Source organism: Lepus europaeus, chromosome 10 (genome assembly GCF_033115175.1).
Source record: "Lepus europaeus isolate LE1 chromosome 10, mLepTim1.pri, whole genome shotgun sequence".
Taxonomy (NCBI): Eukaryota; Metazoa; Chordata; class Mammalia; order Lagomorpha; family Leporidae; genus Lepus; species Lepus europaeus.
In genome coordinates this window covers 101,455,823-101,475,312 of record NC_084836.1, presented here as the reverse complement: position 1 = coordinate 101,475,312, position 19,490 = coordinate 101,455,823, and the positions used below count along the sequence as shown (strand labels likewise).

The 19,490-nt window shown below is 56.1% G+C and overlaps 1 protein-coding gene across 1 annotated transcript in view; it reads right to left on the bottom strand.

The window, feature by feature from the left end:
* Positions 1-19,490, bottom strand: part of ZNF341 (zinc finger protein 341) — a 40,741-nt gene that overhangs the window by 13,126 nt on the left and 8,125 nt on the right. Inside the window, exons 2-10 of the mRNA XM_062204047.1 lie at positions 18,913-19,023; positions 17,684-17,883; positions 14,433-14,582; positions 12,767-13,018; positions 9,255-9,450; positions 7,896-7,986; positions 5,123-5,316; positions 3,105-3,295; positions 1,609-1,817 (exon numbers count right to left, since the gene is read on the bottom strand). Of these exons, the coding sequence (XP_062060031.1) occupies positions 1,609-1,817; positions 3,105-3,295; positions 5,123-5,316; positions 7,896-7,986; positions 9,255-9,450; positions 12,767-13,018; positions 14,433-14,582; positions 17,684-17,883; positions 18,913-19,023 (1,594 nt within the window). The remainder of the gene's footprint in view (positions 1-1,608; positions 1,818-3,104; positions 3,296-5,122; positions 5,317-7,895; positions 7,987-9,254; positions 9,451-12,766; positions 13,019-14,432; positions 14,583-17,683; positions 17,884-18,912; positions 19,024-19,490) is intronic.

Below are 19,490 nucleotides of genomic sequence, written 5' to 3'. Positions count from 1 at the left end.
CACACCTGCTCAGATGCTGCTGTGGGAGACCAACTCGCACCTTGCTGAAGCCACAGTTATTCCGGTTCTCTACTGCACGCAGTTACACCAGTATCTAAACAGTATGATAGTAATAATTGCAGCAACCACATTTATTGGGCCCCTACTATGACCCGGGCACCGAGTCTACATGGCTCGTACTTGATCTTTACAAATATTCCAATAGGGCAAGCACTAAGGTGATCCCATCCCACAGATGAGAAGATAGAGGCCGACAGGGGACAAATACCCTGCCCAACGGAGCCCTTTCTGTTACCTACGGCGTCATTCCCACCCCAGGCTGCCCAGCTGGTGTCCTGGCCCGCCTCCTACTTTTGGGCCAGGGCGGTATCACATTACAGCAAGCACTGTGCCGTACCTGCCTCCCACGCATTCACACTGGACACTCCAGGTATTTACTTATCTGTGAATCCCAGAAGCCTCCCCCAGGATGGGAGGGGGCCCCATCAACAGAGGTGACCAGCCAATTCCCTGCAGGTACAGGTGTGCCCAACAAAGTAGAAGCCATCCTAACACGAGAACTGGAACGAGTCCCCGAACTCTGCACCACGCACCGGGCTTTGTGAAGCAGTGGCCCCCAGATGACAGGTGGCACACGTAAGGATGAAGTCACGAAATCGATGTTGCATACCCGCAGCTATGGCCATCGCCTAGGGAGGGCCTGGAAGAGGGGCTGGGAGACCACCAAGGGGGAAAGGACAGCAGAAAAAACAGCCCCGCAGAAAACCTGCACGCGGCAGCCATCGGAATACAGCTTCCACTTCAACCAAAGCAACAGGTGGTGTAACACAAACCAATCCTAGCTGTATGATTTTCTGCTTGCAAATATGTCCTTGTTCCTTCCTTTCCCATCCTAAGAAAGCAGTATACTGTGCCGACTGTCACCTAACTTTGACAGCTAATAAGATCAAACAAAGGCTGAATCTTTCATTTTTTTAGTTTGGAAAAAATACATACTGAATCTTTTTGCTCCTATGTATGAGGAAATGGTGCTTTCTCCTTTTAAGATAAAGTTGAGGGGCTGGCGCTGTGGTGCAGTGGGTTAATGCCCTGGCCTGCAGTGCCAGCATCCCATATGGGCGCCGGTTTAAGACCCGGCTGCTCCTTTTCTGATCCAGCTCTCTGCTGTGGCCTGGGAAAGCAGTAGAAGATGGCCCAAGTCCTTGGACCCCTGCACCCACATGGGAGACCCAGAGGAAGCTCCTGGCTCCTGGCTTCAGATTGGCGCAGCTCTGGCCATTGCGGCCATCTGGGGAGTGAACCAGTGGATGGAAGACCTCTCTCTGTCTCTCTGCCTCTCCTCTGTGTAACTCTGACTTTCAAATAAATAAATAAATACATCTTAAAAAAAAAAAAAAAAAAAGATAAAGTTGAAGGACAAGCTAAGGAGAGCCAGGATCTTTTCCTCCACCAGTGCCAACGGCCAGAACCCACTCTGGTGACACAGACCCGAGCCTCAGGCCAGGTCCCCTGTGGGGCGTCTGGTCCTGGGGCATGAGAACCCGCAAGGCCCCGGAGTGCGGGCCTCCCTGCCTCCCCACCGCCCGCCCGCCCCGGGGAGACGCTCACTTGTAGACAGTGCTGTCCTTGCGGGGGCTGTGCTGCGGCAGGAGGCTGTGGGAGTACTGGTGCACGCCCAGGTCGTACAGCGAGGGGAAGTCCTTGCCACAGAGGTGGCAGCGGTAGCTCAGCTCCTCCTGGTGGCTCTTGATGTGCTCCAGAAACGTGTCGAGCTTCGGGAAGGTCTGCGCGCAGCTGGCGACCACGCACTTGTACACCTGGAGGGGAGACGTCGGGGCTGGGGAGGGGCAGCACAGCCGCCGGCCGGCAAGCCTGGCCCAGCTCAGCACCTGCCCCTAAGGTGTCACCGATGGGCGTCATGGGTTTTTGCCAGGTGGAGGAGGTAACCCCAAGGGCACAGGCTTTGTCGTCCGAGGACACCGACCCCACTGCTTCTAACTCCGCAGACTCCAGGCTTCCTCTCTCCCCCGCCGAGTCACCCATAGTGTAGACAAGCACTCACGTCCTCCACTCAACCGGCTTTGTCCTCCTTCAACTTCCCCCACTAACGAGTAAAGTGGAGTCCTGACTCCCGTTAGGAGTATCCTTTGTACGTTTTTATTATTTTGAAAACGGTACTTTGATACGCAGTGTAGACTCCCAGCTGTCTACACAACACTACACACTCCTCCTTCCTAACAGACGAGCCCTGCTATCCCCAGGGGGCCACCTGCCGGATTTCAACTCTCAATCCCTTTGGCTCCCTCACACCTGGAGCAGCTGCTGGCCCCTTGCTTGCCAAGGATACATAGGGAGCAGTCTTTGGGGACAGCATCACTCCTTCTGCTTTTGGCATTTGACCTGATCGGAATACAGATGTGATAGAAAGAGATACAGCAGCCATTCTGCAACCCTGAGGATGAATGGTAGCGCAGACAGCTAAAAAAAACCGTGAGTCCATGATAACATATCTAACCTGCTACACAAGGCCATCACTGCCTAATCATGGGCTTCTTTATGACAGGGGAGAAAGAAACCCCCTTGAGCTAGTTCTCTATCACAGTATTTGCAGCACACTAATGTGTGCCTAAGTGACAGAGAAATGCACTGGCTCCGGGAAGAGGGATCCGCAGCGGGCTTCCAGGAAACATCTCCTCCCTCCCAAAAGACACAGAAAAGATGACCCCTTTTTGCTCGTGGGTAGTACCAGGCCTGGACCACCATGCAAGGACACAGGTGAGGCACCAGCAGAGGACAAAGCAGAGATGGCCGAGACCAGAGATGCAAAGACACAGGTCCCTGCTGCTGGGCCGTCAACCTCGCCCAGCACTTTCGCCACGTGAGAGAACAAACGTTCCGACTGTGCGAGCCAGCGCGGGTGAAAGCTTTCTGTGACCCGCCCCAAGGTGGTCCTACCTGAATCTCATCATCCCCCACTGGGGATCCTAAGGAAAAGGATCTGACTGGCTGACTGCTGGCGCCTGCCAGGCAGCACCCACGACCTGGGTGGCACCCACCCGCCATGACTGGGGCGATCGTGGAGCCCACGCCCGGCACCCACCTACCTGCTCGTTCTTATGCTGGGTCATGTGGGACTTGAGCTGGAAGTAGGTGCTGAACTTGTTGGGACAAAACTGGCACAGGTAGGAGCTGTCGATGAGGACCACCTGCTTGGTCTCCAGCTTGTCCCCCTCATCTTCGGCTGCCGCGGGCAAGGCCTGTGGCTGTGGTGCACTGGACAGGGACTGGCCCAAGCCTATGAAGAAAGCCAGGGAGAGAGGTCTCTGAGAGGGGCCAAGGAAGAGCAGGAGCCGTTCCACGGGAATTCACAGAACACCTGCTGCGTGCTCTCTGCAGCCTGCCCCCACCACGCACTCAGCGCTGACTCACGTCCAGCTGGCGTGACGCTGGCTGAGAGGGCCACCACCTCAAGTCTGGTCCCCCACCCCACCCCACCCCCAGCCTTCGTCACCCCCAGGCTCTCGTCCCAACTAGTCATTTAATTCACGGTCTTTCCTGCCCCAGGCTGCTCCTTGCTCTTCTTGTCGGGGGGCCTCTGACCTCACCCTGGGAGGCCCAGGGGCCTGGCACACAGTGGGTCGCTGTGAACATTTGCTAAACGCATGGTTGAACCTTTGGTGCTAGGTACTATAAGAGTTTCAAAAGAAATGGAGCAAACCGTTTCTTCTCTAAGGAGCTCCCAAGAACACAGAAGACACACAGCAGAGCCAGTTCCAAAGGGAAGAGCAGCTGGGAGGTTGGATAACAGTGCTCCCGTGCTGCCTGGTCAGCTAGAGACCCCTCCGTGGGCTGGTACATGGCTGGCACTGCGTGGAACTGCACAGAAAGGGCTTAGGCTCTGGCCCTGTGCTGTTCAACACAGTGGCCAAGGCCACGAGTCTCAGAATGGAGCCACTCTAAATCCAGAAGTGCTAGCAACATAAATAGATTTGAAAAAATCAGTACAGGAACAGGAGCCTGGCGTGGTGGTGAAGATGCCCCCATCCAGGGCCATCGCTGTGGCACAGTGGGCCAAGCCTCAGTCTGTGGTGCCGCTTCCCATGTGGGCACTGGTTCGAGTCCCTGCTGCTCCTTTTCCAACCCAGCTCTCTGCTGTGGCCTGGGAAAGAAGTGGAAGATGGCCCAAGTGCTTGGGCTCCTGCCCTGACGTGGGAGACCTGGAGGAAGCTCCTGGCTCCTGGCTTTGGATTGACCCAGCTTCAGCCTTTTGGGGAATGAATCAGCAGATAGAAGATTCTCTCTCTTTCTCCCTCTCTCTCTTTTTCTCTACTTCTTCTCTGTAGCTCTTTCAAATAAATAAATAAATCTTTAAAACATTACTGCTTCATAGATTTTTAAAAATTATTTATTTGAAAGGCAGAGTGACGTAGAGAAAGGGTGGAGGTGGAGATAGATCTTCTAAACAGTAGTTCACTTCCCAAATGGTTGCAACAGCTGGAGCTGGGCCAGGCTGAAGCCAGGAGCCTGGAACTCCACCCAGCTCTCCCACACAGGTGGAAGGGGGCCAGGCGTTTTGGGCCATCTTCTTCTGCCTTCTCAGGTGCATTAACAGGGAGCCGAATGGGACTCACAGCTCCAGTTCCTGGCTTCAGTTCCCTGCCAGTACAGATCTTGGAGGGCAGCAGGGGATGGCTCAAGCGCTTGGGTCCCTGCCACCTGTGTGGGAGACCCGGATGGAGTTCTAGGCTCCTGGCTGCAGACTGGGCTACCCCCAGCTGTTGTGGGCATTTGGGTAATAAACCGGCAGATGGAAGACCTCTTTCTCTGTATCTCTTTCTGTCTTTCTAATAAATTTTTAAAAATAAAAAATAAAAATTATGTCTAAGAGGGGAGCTTCAGGCTCAACAACCACACACACACACACACACAAAGATAGGTGGTGGACAAGTGATGTCTGCTGTGGGTATAGTAGCTGTCATCCTCCCTTTCACCTATGCCCCATTTTCTGAAGTCAACTGAAGACAGACATCAGGGAGGTTGCTAGAGGCCACAGAGCCAGCAACAAAACCTGGGAACAGCAGAGGAGAGGCGGGGAGGAACTGCATTGCCCACTTCCACCCACCTGTGTTTTCCTCATCCTCCTTCTGATTGGGGTTCAAGGCCATGACCTGAACAGTCACTGAGTTTCGAGAAACGGTGCCGCCGCTGCGCCCTGGAGGCCACACCTTGTGGGTCTGCATGTGCTTCTTGACGTTGGACTTCTGGGCGAAGGCACGGCCGCACGCGATGCACTGGAAGGGCTTCTCCCCCGTGTGGCTGTGGGGACAGTGCCGGTCAGTGCCCTTGGTCTGGGAGCTCACAGCCACCAAGACTGTAGGGAGGCATCTGCCCAACGCTGCTGGCCACCACCTGACACCACAGGGCCACATCCTCTCGCTGCAATGAGCAGCCCAGGAGGGATAGACCCTGGGCTCCTGACCAGATTACTGAGCCGCTGAATAGCCGGGCCCTGGGGCCCCTCCTACCACCAGGCAAGGCAGCTCCTCGCCATTCAAGCTCATTTCAGTGGGACTCCTGCCGCTCAAATAAGAAAACCTCCTGGGTAGCACAGCACCTGAACCACTAGTTGACATTTTTCTTAAAATAAACTCACTTTTTAAAAACTTAAAACCAGGGGCTGGCACTGTGGTATAGTGGGTAAAGCCACCACCTGCAGTGCCAGCATCCCATATGGGCGCCGGTTCAAGTCCTGGCTGCTCCAATTCCAATCCAGCTCTTGCTGTAGCCTGGGAAAGCAGTAGAAGATGGCCGGAGTCCTTGGGCCCCTGCACCCACGTGGGAGACCTGGGAGAAGCTCCTGACTCCTGCCTCCTGTGCGGCTCCGGCTGTTGCAGCCAATTGGGGAATGAACCAGATGATGGAAGACCTCTCTCTCTCTCTGCCTCTCCTTCTCTCTCTGTGTAACTCTTACTTTCAAATACATAAATAAATAAATCATTGTAAAAGGAAGCTTTTTTTTTTTTTTTTTTTTGACAGGCAGAGTGGACAGTGAGAGAGAGAGACAGAGAGAAAGGTCTTCCTTTTGTTGGTTCACCCCCAAAATGGCTGCTATGGCCGGTGCGCTGCGCCGATCTGAAGCCAGGAGCCAGGTGCTTCCTCCTGGTCTTCCACGCGGGTGTAGGGCCCAAGCACTTGGGCCATCCTCCACTGGACTCCCGGCCCACAGCAGAGAGCTGGACTGGAAGAGGAGCAACCGGGACAGAATCTGGCGCCCCAACCAGGACTAGAACCCAGGGTACCGGCGCCGCAGGCGGAGGATTAGCCTAGCGAGCTGCGGCACCGGCCAATAAAAGGAAGCTTTCTATTGTTATTGGATTTGGAAAACCACTTGTCATATCCACACAATAACCCAAAAAGTGTGGTAATTATAAAACACTGTTACTAAGATCCAGAGCTGCCCTAGGGCCCGTGTTGTGGCATGGCAGGTAAAGCTGCCACCTGTGACGCTGGCATCCCATGTGGGTGCCAGTTTGTTTCTCAGAGGCTCTACTTCCAATCCAGCTCCCCGCTAACAGCCTGGGAAAGCAATGGAGGATGGCCCAAGTGCTTGGGCCCCTGCACCCACATAGGAGACCCAGATGAAGCTCTAGGCTCCTGGCTCCAGCTTGGCCCAGTGCTGGCTGTTTCAGCTATTTGGGGAGTAAAATGGAGAGGGAAGATCTCTCTCTCTCTCTCTCTCTCTCTCTCTCTCTCTCTCTCTCTTTCTCCCTCCCTCCCTCCCTCCCTCCCTCCCTCTCTACCTCTACCTCTACCTCTACCTCTACCTCTACCTCTACCTCTACCTTTCTTTCTCTCTCCCTCTCCCTCTCTCTCTGAAACTCTTTCAAATAAGTAATCTTTAGGAAAAGAAAGACAGATCTAAAGCCGCCATGCTTGGTGGGGCCGACCCCAGCCAGGTGGGCTACTTCTACATAGATTTGTGAAAACACAGGCTTGGGTCCCAGCTGCACCAGCCACACCCCACGTGCTCGGCAGCCACACTGCCAGTGTGGCTGCCACACTGGCCAGGCTGATGTGAACGCTGCCATCACTGAAGAAGAGGCCTGTCGCTCAACAGGCGTGTAGGCTGGCGGTTCTCAGCTGAGGCCAGTCTGGCCCTGCGGGGCACACCCGGGATGCCTGCAGAGACATCTGGCTGTCACAGCTGTGGACCAGGGTCTGCTGGCACCTGACAGGGGCAGGTCAGGGGCGCTGCATGGCAGGGACCTCCCACAACAGCGCCAAGGTGGAGACGCCCTGGTGTGGAGAGGAGCTGTGCCCCCTTGCTCTCCCGTTCTCTGTGACCGGGGCCCAGCGAGCACGCGGGCGGCGCTGCAGATGGACTAGCACCACACTGCGGCTCTCTCCTCCGACCTGCCAGCCGGGCAGCGCCAAGGGCGTAATCTCCCTGCAGCGTTTAGAACTTGTCCCCACCACACCCACGAGCCACCTACGGTTGTCTCAGGTGCTAGAACACTGATCAAGTCCAGCCCTCCACTTCACAGATGTAAACACGGAGGCCTGGGGGGCTCCGGGCACACTCTGGGGACCAGAAGCATGGTGTGTGTGAGTGTGCACAGCTCGGGCAGCTCTGCCGGCAAAGCATGGCAGAGGTAGGACGAGGGCAGCCCTCCCACATCTGCAGAGACCTCTGAGCTCAAGCACCTTTCCTGCCCGACCCTGACCTTCCCACAGCTCCCACAGGTCCCTCCCACAGTGGCAGGCCTGGACCCAGCATGGGACAGATGGGGCCATGGCCACCAGCAGGCTAAGTGGGCTGAGAAGGGAGCCTCTTTCCCCTGCACACAGCCCCCAGCCAGGGCTTCCGGGGCCCCCGCCCCACCGTGCCTGGGTACCTGCGGATATGCTGCTGCAGGTCGAAGTTTTTGGTGAACGACTTGTCACAATACGAGCACTTGAGCTTCTGAGCCTTTGGCTTTCCTGCAGCTGAAAGACAAAATGGAGAGAGAGGGATGGTGAGGCTGGGGGCATCGCTGAGGGTGCCGCGGGCAGCCCGTGACCACTCCATCCCCGACCAGGGGCCACACAGCCCTGACTCCGTCCAGACAGGGCGAGAGGCAAAGCTGAGCTTCTGGAAATACCTGGGGAGGAAAGAGAGGAGGTGCCCTGGCTGGGGAAGCAGGGCCGATCTTAAAGGCTCCCTCTGCCCTGGGATGCAATCCAACCTCTCTCTGTGCACTGCAGCTCTGTGTCCCGCGATTCCCGCCACCCTCTTCATTCTCCCCACCCAGCTGCTGTGGGAACCTCACTAACCTTAGTGGACCTCAAGTGTGGTCCCACCCCAGGACCCGTGCACCTGCGGCACCCCCTTGCCTGGAGTGCTTGGCCCCAGATACCCACGAGGCTGCCTCCCTCTCCTCCCCAGAGGGACAGCGTCCTCCCAGTGATCCTAACCCTGTTGATGTTCTTCCCAAAAATACTGATTTATTCTCTGTCTCTCCCACTAAACTGTGAGTAACCGAGGGCAGAACAAACCAGGGACCAAGAGGCAAATGCTGGGGCCTGACCCAGAGTCTTGCACACAGATGTTCAACGCCTATGCATGGTAGGAAGGGAGGAGGAAGGGGGTGCTGGCAAGCCCCTGAACAAGTCTCACTGCCTCTCCCCTCCATTTACCCCGCCCCCTCCCCATTCTTAACATCCCCAAAGGGACGGCAGATACCGATGCCTGCCCAGCTAATCCCCACCTCTCTACCTAGAGGGAGTATCAGTGTTCCTGGCTAAGGGAGACATGTCCCAGTTTCCCCTGCAGCTGGAGATGGCCATGTGACTAAGCGTTCACCAATGAGATAGAAGCAGAAGTATCGCACGGAACTTCTGAGGGATGAGAGATACCCCTTATTATATCCCTCCTTTCTTCCTTCTTCTTACTACCTGGAATATGAGACTGATGACCAGAGCTCCAGCAGCCTCTTTACAGGAAGAGGCAACCTCATAAGGAAGCCATGCTCCAGGCACAGTGGAACAGAAAGGCAGAAGAAACACGGGTGCCTGGTGGCCATGCAGTCACGTGATCCCTAGGCCATCCTCTGTGGACCTCACGTTACACAGGAGAGAAACACCATTCTGCCATCTAGAAGTCATTGCTATTTTAGGTCGTAGAATACACACAACCACCGCAAAGGGAAACGGGAGCCATGCGGCCTGGGCGAGGCAAGTGCAGAGGAAAGCAGCCGTGTGAGGCCGGCGCCCACCTTCCGTGGCTCCGCCGGCACCTTTAGCCCGTCGGCTCTTCAGCGCTGGTGGGGCCTCGAAGGAGGCCACCGCACCCCCCGTGGCACTGGTCATGGGGGCAGCAGGGTTTGGTCCTTTTGGCTTGAACCCCTGCTTGCCGGGGCTATACACTGGGGGTGCTGGGTACACTGGAGCCTCCACGCACTGGCTTGGCACCTGCAAGGACAGCATGGTCAGGGAAGGGCCCTGTGAAGGGGGAGAAGAGCTGCCCAGCCAGGGGACCCTCATGTGGCCCTGGGTGATCTCAGCCACGCCCCATCTGCACCACCAGCCTAACCCCTCCCCCGGTGCGGCCACCCCAGTCACTCCCAAGACCCCTTTGGACTTCATGTGGACAACAGGACAGAGGTAGCTTTGGAGCCATGCTGCGTGTGTTCGAATCCTGACTACCACTTAATCCCTATGTGACCGGGGCCATCTTTTCTCTCAGTTTGCACAGCCGTAAAACGGGGCTATTTATAGAATCCCTCCCATGGGGGTCGCAGCGAGGATTAAACACGTTAAACAGGTAAAGGGCTCAGAGCCGTGCTGGCACACAGCAGTCACTTAAGAGCCATCAGCTGTTCCTGCTGCCATTATTTCTGCTGTTAGTGGCCGCGTGTTAGCACGAGAGCCAGGCGGTCAGAGGGTCTGTGCCCTTGCCAGCCACTCCGCTTCAGGACACCACCGGATGTCACAGCAGTAGGCTTGCCTGACCCACAGCTGACAGTGAAGCCACAAGAAATTACCAAATGCATTCTCAGCCCTTCAGACCCAGCACGGGGCTGACATCACGGCCCTGCGCAGAATCTGCTTGGCCACCCATTTACTGGTCACACACCGGTCTCCCTGGGCTCTCCTGCCCCAAATCCCGCTTCCTGGCTCAGCTTTATTTTTTCTCCTTAGGCTCACCATGATCTAAGGCAATTCTTTTACTGATTTAATTTACCCATTGCCTGCCCAGTTCCAAGTGGGCAGGGATTTTTATCTGGCCTGGAGCAATGCTTGGCACAGAGCGGGCGAACTCATTCAGTATTTGGTGAACGAATGAATTCACGGACGCGTTTCTGGGCACCTGGCCTGGCACTGGGGGGCGCTTCCGCTGGCTCCCGCCTGCTGGCTTTTAGCTGGGTTCCAACCCCTCCGCACCGACCCAAAACCCACAGGGGCGGGAGGTCTGCAGGCACAGCCCCTTGCCTGCACGGTTCTGAACACGGGTGAGGCTCTGCTCTGGAGAATTCTGGCTGAGATTCGGAAGGCAGAAGGGAGGCAGGGAAGGTTCTCCTGTAGCAGCTGTGGCAGGAGATGGCGGAGCAGCCGTCACAGATTTGCAGTGCTGGCTGGACTCCACTCGCCTCGGGACCACCACCCGGGGGGCCGAGGACCGCCACAGCCTCAGCAACAGAAGCCTCCAGGCTCCGCACCTGCCACGTCCAGGCTCTCTGGACCAGGCCACAACGCTGAACCGAGAAACCAGGGGAAGCCGCACCCCTGGCCTTGGTTCCTCCGGCCCTTCCGTCAGCTTTGTAAGCACGCAACTTCCTGTATGAGATCCCTCAGTCAGAAGCACCCAGCGTGGTTTCTACTTCCCTGGCCAATGACAAGTTTTTCCCATTCAATAAGAAGTCTTCATTTGAATGAATGAATTTCCCATCGCTCAGGGCACTGACAGAGTCTGTGACAGCCCCCAGGTTAGGCTCTCCTCCTTCACAGCCCTGCAGGGACAGTCCCATTTCACAGGGGAGCAAACTGAGGGCACAGGTGCCATTCGAGACAGCTACTCTAGCTGCACAGGCCAGCGCCTCTGCCAGTGCCCAGTGAGACTCCGGCCGGCAGAATGCACCTTCATCTGCATGGAGGACAGACTGCTGCCTGTCTCGGCACCCACTCGCTTACTTCCGTAGGAAGCCGGCCCGGTCTCCCAGGCGAGGACACACCCGCTGCAGGCTCTCGGAACACCACATGCTTTGTGCTGGGATCTTCACCCACCCCGCCCAGGCCCTCGCTGCACACAGATCCACCTGACGCACAAGAGCTGCATGGCTGGATTCCAGGGTGAGCATGGAGTGGTCATCTCAAGAACAGGCAGGCTGGGGGCCGGCGTTGTGGCGGGGCAGGTGAAGCCACTGCCTGTGACGCCAACATCCCGTATGGTTCGTGTCCTGGCTGCTCCACCTCCAATTCTAATGGCCTGGGAAAAGCGGAAGGTGACCCAGGTGTTTGGGCCCCTGCCACCCACACGGGAGATCTGGATGAAGCTCCCGGCTGCCGGATTTGGCATGGCTCAACCCTGGCCATTGCTGCCATCTGGGAAGCGAACCAGGGGATGGAAGATCTCTGTCTCTTCCTCTCTCTCCATAACTCTGACTTCAAATAAATAAATAAATAAGTAAATAAGTAGGCAGGCTGTGTCAGCCATAACCCCTCTCCCATGCTGGTTCTCTGAATTCAGTGCCCTGAGCGCAACCTTAGCTCAGAGCTCGTCGGCAGGGATCGGTACGCTGATGGTGGAGTGGCCCAAGTGTGTCACTCCTCCCCACACCTCGCTTTGCAGTGTGATTTTCGCATCAATTTCACCATCCCCTGGATGGAAGCGGCCTGGGGACCCACTCTGGCCAAGAGAAGTGACACTGTGTCACTTATAAGCCTAGGCCTCAGAAGGCCATCAGCATCGCAGCCTCCACTTTGGCAATTCTGCCGTGGCCACGAGACCCTGCTGCAGGATGAGAGCCACGCGGAGCACAGTTAAGTCATCCCACTGGTCCCAGCCAGGCCGCCCCAGAGCAGCCAATAGTCAGCCAGTCGCCAGCCACGATTAGCAGAGTTATGTAGCTGACCACCCTAAACATGGGGACAATAAACGCTCTGTGTTGACAAAAGTTTTATGGATATTGCTTATGTAGAACAGCTAACTGATACTTGGCTTGGTAAAATGTAGGAGGTCCAGGCATCTGTCAGTTAAGCCAGCCCTCAGGATGCCTGCATCGCACATCCGAGTGTCTGAGTTCGGAGTCCCAGCTCCAGCTACCTGTTCATGTGTACCCTGGGGGCAGCGGGTGAAGGCTCGGGTAGCTGTGTCCCAACCACCCACGTGGGAGATGTGGATCGATCAGCCTGGCCAGCTCCGGCTGTTGAGGGCATGTAAGGAGTGAACCAGCAGATGGAAAAGCTCTCTCTGTCCCTCTGCCTCTCCAGGAAAGAAACAGAATCTAAGCATCTTCTTCTGAGCACCACCTGCGGGCAGCGTGTGTTTCTGCTATTAGCTGGCGCTCACGCCACCTTCCCATGGCTTGTACTTGCTGTCTGCAGGTGCGATGCTTCCACCCATGTCCCCTGCTCCCAGGCAGGGCAGGAACTGGGGCTGTGTTTGCTAGCCGCGGCATCCCCTGCACAGTGTCTGGCACACAGCTGGTGCTCAGCAAATGTCCAGGTGGCCCATGATGGACACCAGCTGTCACCCCCCACCCTGCCCCCGCGTCCTGCCTCTGCTCACCTCCAGGGGTGGGTAGGGCTGCATCCCCAGAGCCTGGATCTCCACAGTCCCAGCCCCGGCCAGGGGTGCTGCAGCACTGTAGACCTCCACCACGCTGTTCCCACCAGGGTTGGGCCGCCCGGGAGGGCCCAGGCTCTGGGGTGGGGGGGGCGGGGGCTGTGGGGGTGGGGGCGGCGGCAGAGGCGGCGGGGGCGGAGGCGGCGGGGGTGGCTGGGTGAGGTAGCTGGGCACGGAATGCATGTTCAGGCTGCTCTGAAATCAGAAGAGAGAAGCGATCGTTAGAGCCTCTGGGTGCCAGCTCTCTGGTTCACCAGCAAGGACACTGACCCTAGACAGACATTCGGGCTCGCCAGCTACTCACAGGGCAGCTCAGAGGACAGGGCTGGGTGGCGGCAGGGGAACAGAGTCACGGGACAGCTCAAGGAGGCGTCCGCTTGGGGCTGCCACTCCTCTTCTCTAAGAACTCAGCAAACACGGCCCAGCTCATGCAGGAGAGGGTTCGTGGGAGGGGACTTTAAAAGGCTCAGAGAAAAATGTGCATTTCGAAAAAACTAGACAGGGATTTCTAACTTTTTTGTATCCAAACAAACTTATCTTTCCATTCCATTTTCCATGAACTTTTGAAGTCCCCTTGTAGAGCAGGCCTAATGTTGCCACCTTGAGAAGGGCTGGTTGACAGCTGGCTCTCGACTGGCAGCTGGGGCTGGGCCTGTAGGACATTCCTTTGTTGAAAAGGCGGCTTTGCCCTCTGGGGGCAGGGACCACACTGTCCCAGCTCAGCCAGACTGTCTGTACACATGGGGTAGCTTCTGGTGAGGGCCCGCTCCTTTACCACATTTGCAATCTTGTTCGCAGTGGCTGGTGAGCGGACCCCAGCCTCCGAGCAGAGAGCCCGTGTGCGTGCTGCCCGGCCGGTGTTTCTGCAGCCTCTCCCCACTTCCCCAAGAGCCAGGACTTTGGAGTCCCCCGGATCCGCACGAGGTGTCATTTCCCCCTGCAGGTTTTGCTCTGTGCGCCTCTGCCCCGGGGGACAACCGCATCTTTGTCTTTGTAGGGACTCACTACATGTGGGGGTGGTCACGGCCCCCGAGAACACAGCCACTGGCTTCAAGAAATGTATCTTTAAAGACCACCACGCAGACGGGCAGAGCCATCTGTGTGTGAATGGTTACTCCAGCGGCTCCCTGACAGCAAAGCCCGGCAGTGACCCGAGGGAAACCCCTGTGGCTGCTAAAGTGAAGATGCTGATCAGTAGCCCACAAACGGCTGCTCTTCACTGTTGCTCTGCGGTTCCGTGAGTACATTCGAGAAAAAAATCTGGAGTGGCAAAATCTACTGCAGGAAAAACCCAGGGACACAGCGAAGAGACGGAGACTTTCTGTACTGAAAACCCCAAGGAACCACTGTGTGTTTTCTGATGTTTTTCTAACGGACATGTCTTTATGAACAAGATCCCCGGGCTGTGCCTGTGAAAGCCCACGTGCTCTGGGTCCCTACTTGAATGTGGCAGCTTGCGCACCTGCAGCAGAACTGGCCAAGGGGAGGGCTGACGGCCCCTCCCACCACAGGGCATGGCCAGGGCCAGGCCTCGGCTTTGTGCAGGATTCGGAATCCACAGCGGTTAGCAGGGAATCAAGGGCACGGGAGAAGCTATCTGCCTCCTTACCTGCACAGGCGGGGAGCCCTGCGGCATGGGCTGGTCCAGGGACGTGAAGGCCGACATGGCGGACATGAGCACGTCGTCGCTCACCAGGATGTTCCCCTGCACCAGGGTCTGGATCAGCGGGGACGGGGGCACCGTGATGTACGTGGAGATCTGGACATCAAGACAGTGAGACAGGAGGTGGGGGAGGGGCGACGCGCCAGGCATCTGAGGCTCCGCAAAGAAGCTGAGGGCAATGTTGCAAAAGAGCCAGGTTCTGGGGTCTCACAGGCCTGGGTTCCAATCTCACCACTGCTGCTCTCTGCTGCGTGACCCTGGGCAGGTCACTCTGCCTCTCTGAGCCTCCATTTAATCATCCACCAGACGAAGAGAGTAAGTCACTACTAGGCACATCCCCTGAGATCCGGCAGTAACACTTCCTGGTATCTGTCCTGAAGAAACATCCACACATGCGCCCAGGAAGCCGACCAATCAGAGGACTGCACACAGCCTTGTCTCTAATAGTGGGAAACTGTACACAATCTACACAGCCACCCAAAGGAGGATGGATTAAAAAACAATGCAAAGGAGTCATGGGATTGGCGACGACACAGCAGGAGGCAGGCGTCTGACACAGCAGTTAAGTCACCACTTGGGACAACTGTACCCCATACAGGAGTGCCCCTAGAGCCCCGGCCCCCCCACACTTGCAATCCAGCTCCCTGCTAATGCACCCTGGGAGACAGTGGATGATGGCTCAAGTGCTTGGGTCCCTGCCACCCACCTGGGAGACCTGGATGGAGTTCCTGACTCCTGGTTTCGGTCTGGCCTAGCCCTGGCCATTCAGGCATTTGGGAGTAAATTAGCACATGGGAGATCTCTCTCTCTCTCTCTCTCTCTCTCTGTCTCTCTGCCTTTCAAACAAGTTTTAAAAGGAAGGGAGGGCGGTAGGGAGCGAGCACCAGGTACCAGTGGCTGCTGTGCTCCGTGGCTTAAAGGGCGCATGGCTTTGTTCCCAGTTCTCTTCGCTGACAGGCCCTTGGCATCTTCCTAGCGCACCTATCTCCTCCAAACCCCTAGGCAAGCAGCAAATGAAATCCCTGCTCCAGATGCGATGTCCTTGTCCTCCCAAACAAGGGCAGCCCAGGCAGGTGGGGAGATGCCCCAGGTTAGGCCGGGAGAGGCAGCGTGGATTCAGCTCACTTGCGCGTTGACAACGTCACACGAGTTAGGCTGTGATGGAAAGAGGGAAACACATCCGTGTCCGTCCACGTCACTGGGGCAGGGGGGTTCGTGTTGGCCCCAAACTGATTGCTTTTCTTTAAATTAAAAAAAAAAAAAAAAAAAAAAGACGGATTGACTGATTTGGAAGGAAGAGTAACAGAGAGACAGGAGAGACAGGGAGACAGAGAAACCGTGAACTTCTATGCACTGTTTTACTCCCTGAGTGGCTGCAACAGCCAGGTTGAAGCCAGGAGCCTAGAACTCCAGCTGGGTCTCCCCTGAGGCTGGCAGGGGCCCAAGTACTTGGACCATCTTCTGCTGCCTTCCCAGGTTCATGACCAGGAAGTTGAACTGGAAGCAGAGTAGCCATTGCAGCACAACGCTGGTCCCCCAACTGCTTGCGATTTTTCCCCTCAAAGACAACTTTAGGAATACAGTGATTCTTCCCACCATACCTGCCCTCCCACCCCCACTGTTTGTGTTTTAAAGAGTTTTTTGTTTTTTGTTTTTTGTTTTTTTTTTGCCCAGGGCTCTGTATAGAGATTTCTCTTTCCTTCTCTCAATCATTTATTTGAAAGGCAGAGACATGGAGAGAAAATGAGCTTTCATTTTGCTGGCTCACTCACCAAATGCTGGCAACAGCCAGAAATGGGCCAGGGTGAGAGCTGAGATCCAGGAACACAACCAGGTCCCCCAACTAATAGAGCCAGTCATTTCCTGCTGCCTCCCAGGGTCTGCACTGGCAGGAAGCTGGAGTCACGGGTTGGGCATCAAACCCAGATGGGATGCAGGAGTCTCACCTGCTGTCCCACACACCAGTCCGATGTCCACTCCCGGAGCGGCGTTCTGGACTGAGAACTCTAAAAGCTTCTCCTGAGGCCTCCAGCCTGGCCCTCCGCTCTGTCCTCCACGTGTGGAGACACATGTCATCTCCACCATCACCGAGGCCACTTAAAGGTCCAGGGTATCCCAAATCTAGCATGTCCAGCTACACACCTGATATCCCCAAAGCCTTGAATTTTCCCCGCTTCGGCTGATGGCTACTCCAACTCCAGAGTCACCCTTGTCTCCTCCTCATCTCACACCCATTGCCCAACTGATCCACACCTTCAACGACACCTTTGGAGTGTTTCTCAAATGTCACCCCTCCTTGCCACCTCCACAGCCACCACCCTGGCTTTCTCCCTTGACACTCGTCAAATGATTCTCTGTACAGTAGCAGTGACCTGGCTACTGTGTACGTCAGACTATTATCTTCTCTCAGACCCCCCAGTAGCTGCTGTCTCCCTCCAAGTAAAAGCCCACAGGAGGGGCCAGCACTGTGGTGCAGCAGGTTAAAACCCTGGCCTAAAGCGCCGGCATCCCATATGGGCGCAGGTTAGAGTGCCGGCTGCTCCTCTTCTGATCCAGCTCTCTGTTATGGCCTGGGAAAGCAGTAGAAGATGGCCCAAGTCCTTGGGCTTCTGCACCCACATGGGAGACCTGGAGGATGCTCCTGGCGCCTGATCGGTGCAACTCTGGCTGTTGCGGCCATCTGGGGAGTGAACCAGTGAATGGAAGACCTCTCTGTCTGTCTCCACCCCACCCCATAACTCTGATTTCCAAATAAATGAATATTTAAAAAAAAAAAAAAAAGAGCCCACAGGGCCCACATGATCTGCAGGACCCTCCTGCTGACTGTCTGACTTCATCACCGCCCACCCTCCTCCCCAGCCACTCTCACCTCAGGGCCTTTGCACATGCTGATCCTGCCACCTGAAACAATCTACCCCAAACTAGCTGTATCACTCATTCCCTCACTCCCTCCCCTCCCTGGATCTCCTCTTCACAGAGCCCTTCCACAGCACATATGCCAGGCTGTCTGCATTTAACCTTCCGAGGGAAGAACATCTTCCTACATTTGTTTGCATATGATTGACTCCACAAGGGTGGTGATGTGGGTCTTGTCCACTGCCATACCCCTAGTACCAGCACAATGCCTAACACACGGCAGGTGCCCAAGAAGGACTTTGTGAATGGGTGCACAGACAGATAAAGGGATGGGTGAATACCTGACGATTGGCAGGAGGCGGGGCCTGCTGGACCGCTGCGGGCGCTGCCGAGGGCGGCGTGTAGATGCTGTTGGTGGCCAGAGAGACTGTGGCCAGGGCCGGGGCATTCCCCGGGCACTGTTCCCGCTTGTGGGTCATAAATGCCGGCAGCGCATTGAACTGCTTCTTACACTTCCCGCACAGGAAGACATCCTCGTCATCTAAGGGTCGCCAGCGTAGCGGGAGGGGGCCGCAGAGAGAGTGGAGTCATGGGGGAAAAAAGGCAAGAATAAGTCAGAGGGCATCGCAGTGAGGAACAGGACACCTGTGCTGACCACAGGGACGGCAAACGCGGATGGCATCTTGTGGCCTGACATGCTTCTGGGCTTCCCAGGAATTTTCAAACCACACACAGGCACCTGTGGGGAGAGCCAGCCCTGGGAAGCCAAGTATTAGAAAATCAGAGGAGGCTGCTACTGCGGCATAGCAGGTAGAGCCGCTGCCTGCAGTGCCGGCATCCCATATGGGCACTGCTTCGAGACTCGGCTGCTCCACTTCCTATCCAGCTCTCTGCTGTGGCCTGGGAAGGCAGCAGAACAAGGCCCAAATCCTTGGACCCCTGCACCCACGTGGGAAACTGGGAGGAAGCTCCTGGCTTTAGCCAGGCCCAGCTCCAGCTGTTGCCACCATTTGGGGGAGTGAACCAGTGGATGGAAGATCCCTGTTTCTCCCATTCTCTCTCTCATCTGTAACTACCTTTCAAACGAATAAAGATAATTCTTTAAAAAAAAAAAAAAAAAAAAAAAAAAAAAAAAAAAAACACCTCAAAGCCAGGTGTTGAGCCCTCTGTCCCTAGTCTGGTTCTCAAGGACACACCAACTACTTGTGGAATGAATACTAGACACAGACTCACAAAGCGGCTTCCTTAAGTCCCTGGCCCTCTCTGGGGTCTCCTGCCCCAGTCTGTAAACTGAAGAAGCCCATGCTCTGTTCTCTCCTTAGAGAGGAGGCTGGGAAATGATTTCCAGGGCAAAGACTCACGCTACCCAACATCCGAGCTCCTCACTGCTCCCTGCATCCTGATCCAATCTCCCCATATCCAGTAAGTAGTAGGGAGAGGGTGCCCTTAGAACCAGGCAGAGCAAGGCGTGAGCCTGAAGATCCAGGCTGGTGACCAAGCCCTCGCGCCAGCCCCGCCTGTTCCTCCCAGGGAGCCACTCACTTCACCGGGGCACGCGACAGATACTCACCCAGCGGCTGGATAGCAGCAGGTGTGCTCACGCTCTGGCCTGTGGGATCAGGGGCCGCTCCTTGGCCATCCAACAGCGACTGGACGGCCAGAACAGTCTGATTGTCCATCCCTGGAAAAGAAACACAACCTCTGCAGATGAGTCCAGCATCCTGCTCTGGCCACACCCTCACAAACCAGACCCATCGCAAAATGACCGAGCCAAAGCCAGATGGCTGTGCCCAGCGACATTCTCTCCTGCCTCCGCTGTAATACAGCCCGAGGTCTAAGGTCTGGGGCTGGACACATGGTCCCAGGATATCGGTTACACTTGCCAGCCTCCCCATCAGCTGGAGATGGACGACATCCTGGCCACACGGATGGAGGGGAAGGCATCATATGGCAGCTGCCGGGAAGTTTTTTTTTTTCTTTTTTTTTTTTTTTTTTTTTAATTTTTGACAGGCAGAGTGGACAGTGAGAGAGAGACCGAGAGAGAAGGTCTTCCTTTTGCCGTTGGTTCACCCTCCAATGGCCGCCGTGGTAGGCGTGCTGCGGCCAGCACACCGCACTGATCCGATGGCAGGAGCCAGGTGCTTCTCC